Genomic DNA, 901 nt, shown 5'->3' on the forward strand with positions numbered 1-901 from the left:
CGCATGTCCGTGTGTGTGTGCGTACGCATGTCCGTGTGTGTGTGCGTCTGTGCCTGCCCACACTCTCGGTCTGAACAGCTCTGTCGATTCCCGTCCTGTGTAGGTGCTGGAGAAGCGAATTTCGACGGCCTGGAGTGCAATCCGTACCGAAGTAAAAAACAGAGGCAGGAGTGGGAGGTGAAGGCTCTGCTGGAGAAGGTAAGTGGTTTATTGTTGTCACATGTACTGAGATTCAGTGAAAAGTCCTTTACAGGCAGATTGCACCATACGAATTGCCCCAGGGTAGCAGGACAGAGTGCAGGATACAGTGTTACAGCCGCAGAGAAGGTGCAGAGAGAGAGGATCAACATTAACGTTTGAAAAGTCTGATAACAGCGGGGAAGAAGCTGTTCTTAAATCTGTTTGTACGTGTTTTCAGACTTTTATATCTTCTACCTGATAGATGCTCGCCTTCTGCTGTTACAAACTGACACTGTCAGTGCTCCTCACAGGGGACACACGCACACAGACACACCTATACACACACGGACACGCGCGCACACGGACGTGGGGATCACTCAAATGGAAATGTTATATACCTCACCGAACCCTCTGAAAACCTTAAAGACCTCTCCCTCCTGGGGAAGAGCCCTAGTTTGTTAATGTGGGTACTGCAGAAATTTACAAAATGCTTATTAGGTTGGGGCATGTTTGGAATGGAGGGTCACCGGGTAATGGCAGAGGTTCGAGCCTAAACTGAACAGAGAGCCAGCACTGCCTCACTGGGCTGAAAGGCCTGCTGCTGTAATGGAAGAAATGGCAGTCTGCTCTTCGTGCTGTCGCAGTGGGCTCTCTTCCCCAGCCAAGTATGATGGCTCTCGCTCTCTCCCTCTCGCGCTCTCTCTCTCGCGCTCTCGCCCTC

General features: G+C 51.3%; 1 protein-coding gene across 1 annotated transcript in view; it reads left to right on the forward strand.

The window, feature by feature from the left end:
• The window catches only part of wdr46 (WD repeat domain 46), a gene marked incomplete at its 5' end in the record, with an annotated part of 10,245 nt that overhangs the window by 4,055 nt on the left and 5,289 nt on the right, over positions 1-901 (forward strand). The window contains one exon of the mRNA XM_048594050.1: positions 104-198. Within this exon, the coding sequence (XP_048450007.1) occupies positions 104-198 (95 nt within the window). The remainder of the gene's footprint in view (positions 1-103; positions 199-901) is intronic.

Source organism: Rhincodon typus, unplaced genomic scaffold, assembly GCF_021869965.1.
Source record: "Rhincodon typus isolate 14 unplaced genomic scaffold, sRhiTyp1.1 hic_rhity00005540, whole genome shotgun sequence".
Classification (NCBI taxonomy): Eukaryota; Metazoa; Chordata; class Chondrichthyes; order Orectolobiformes; family Rhincodontidae; genus Rhincodon; species Rhincodon typus.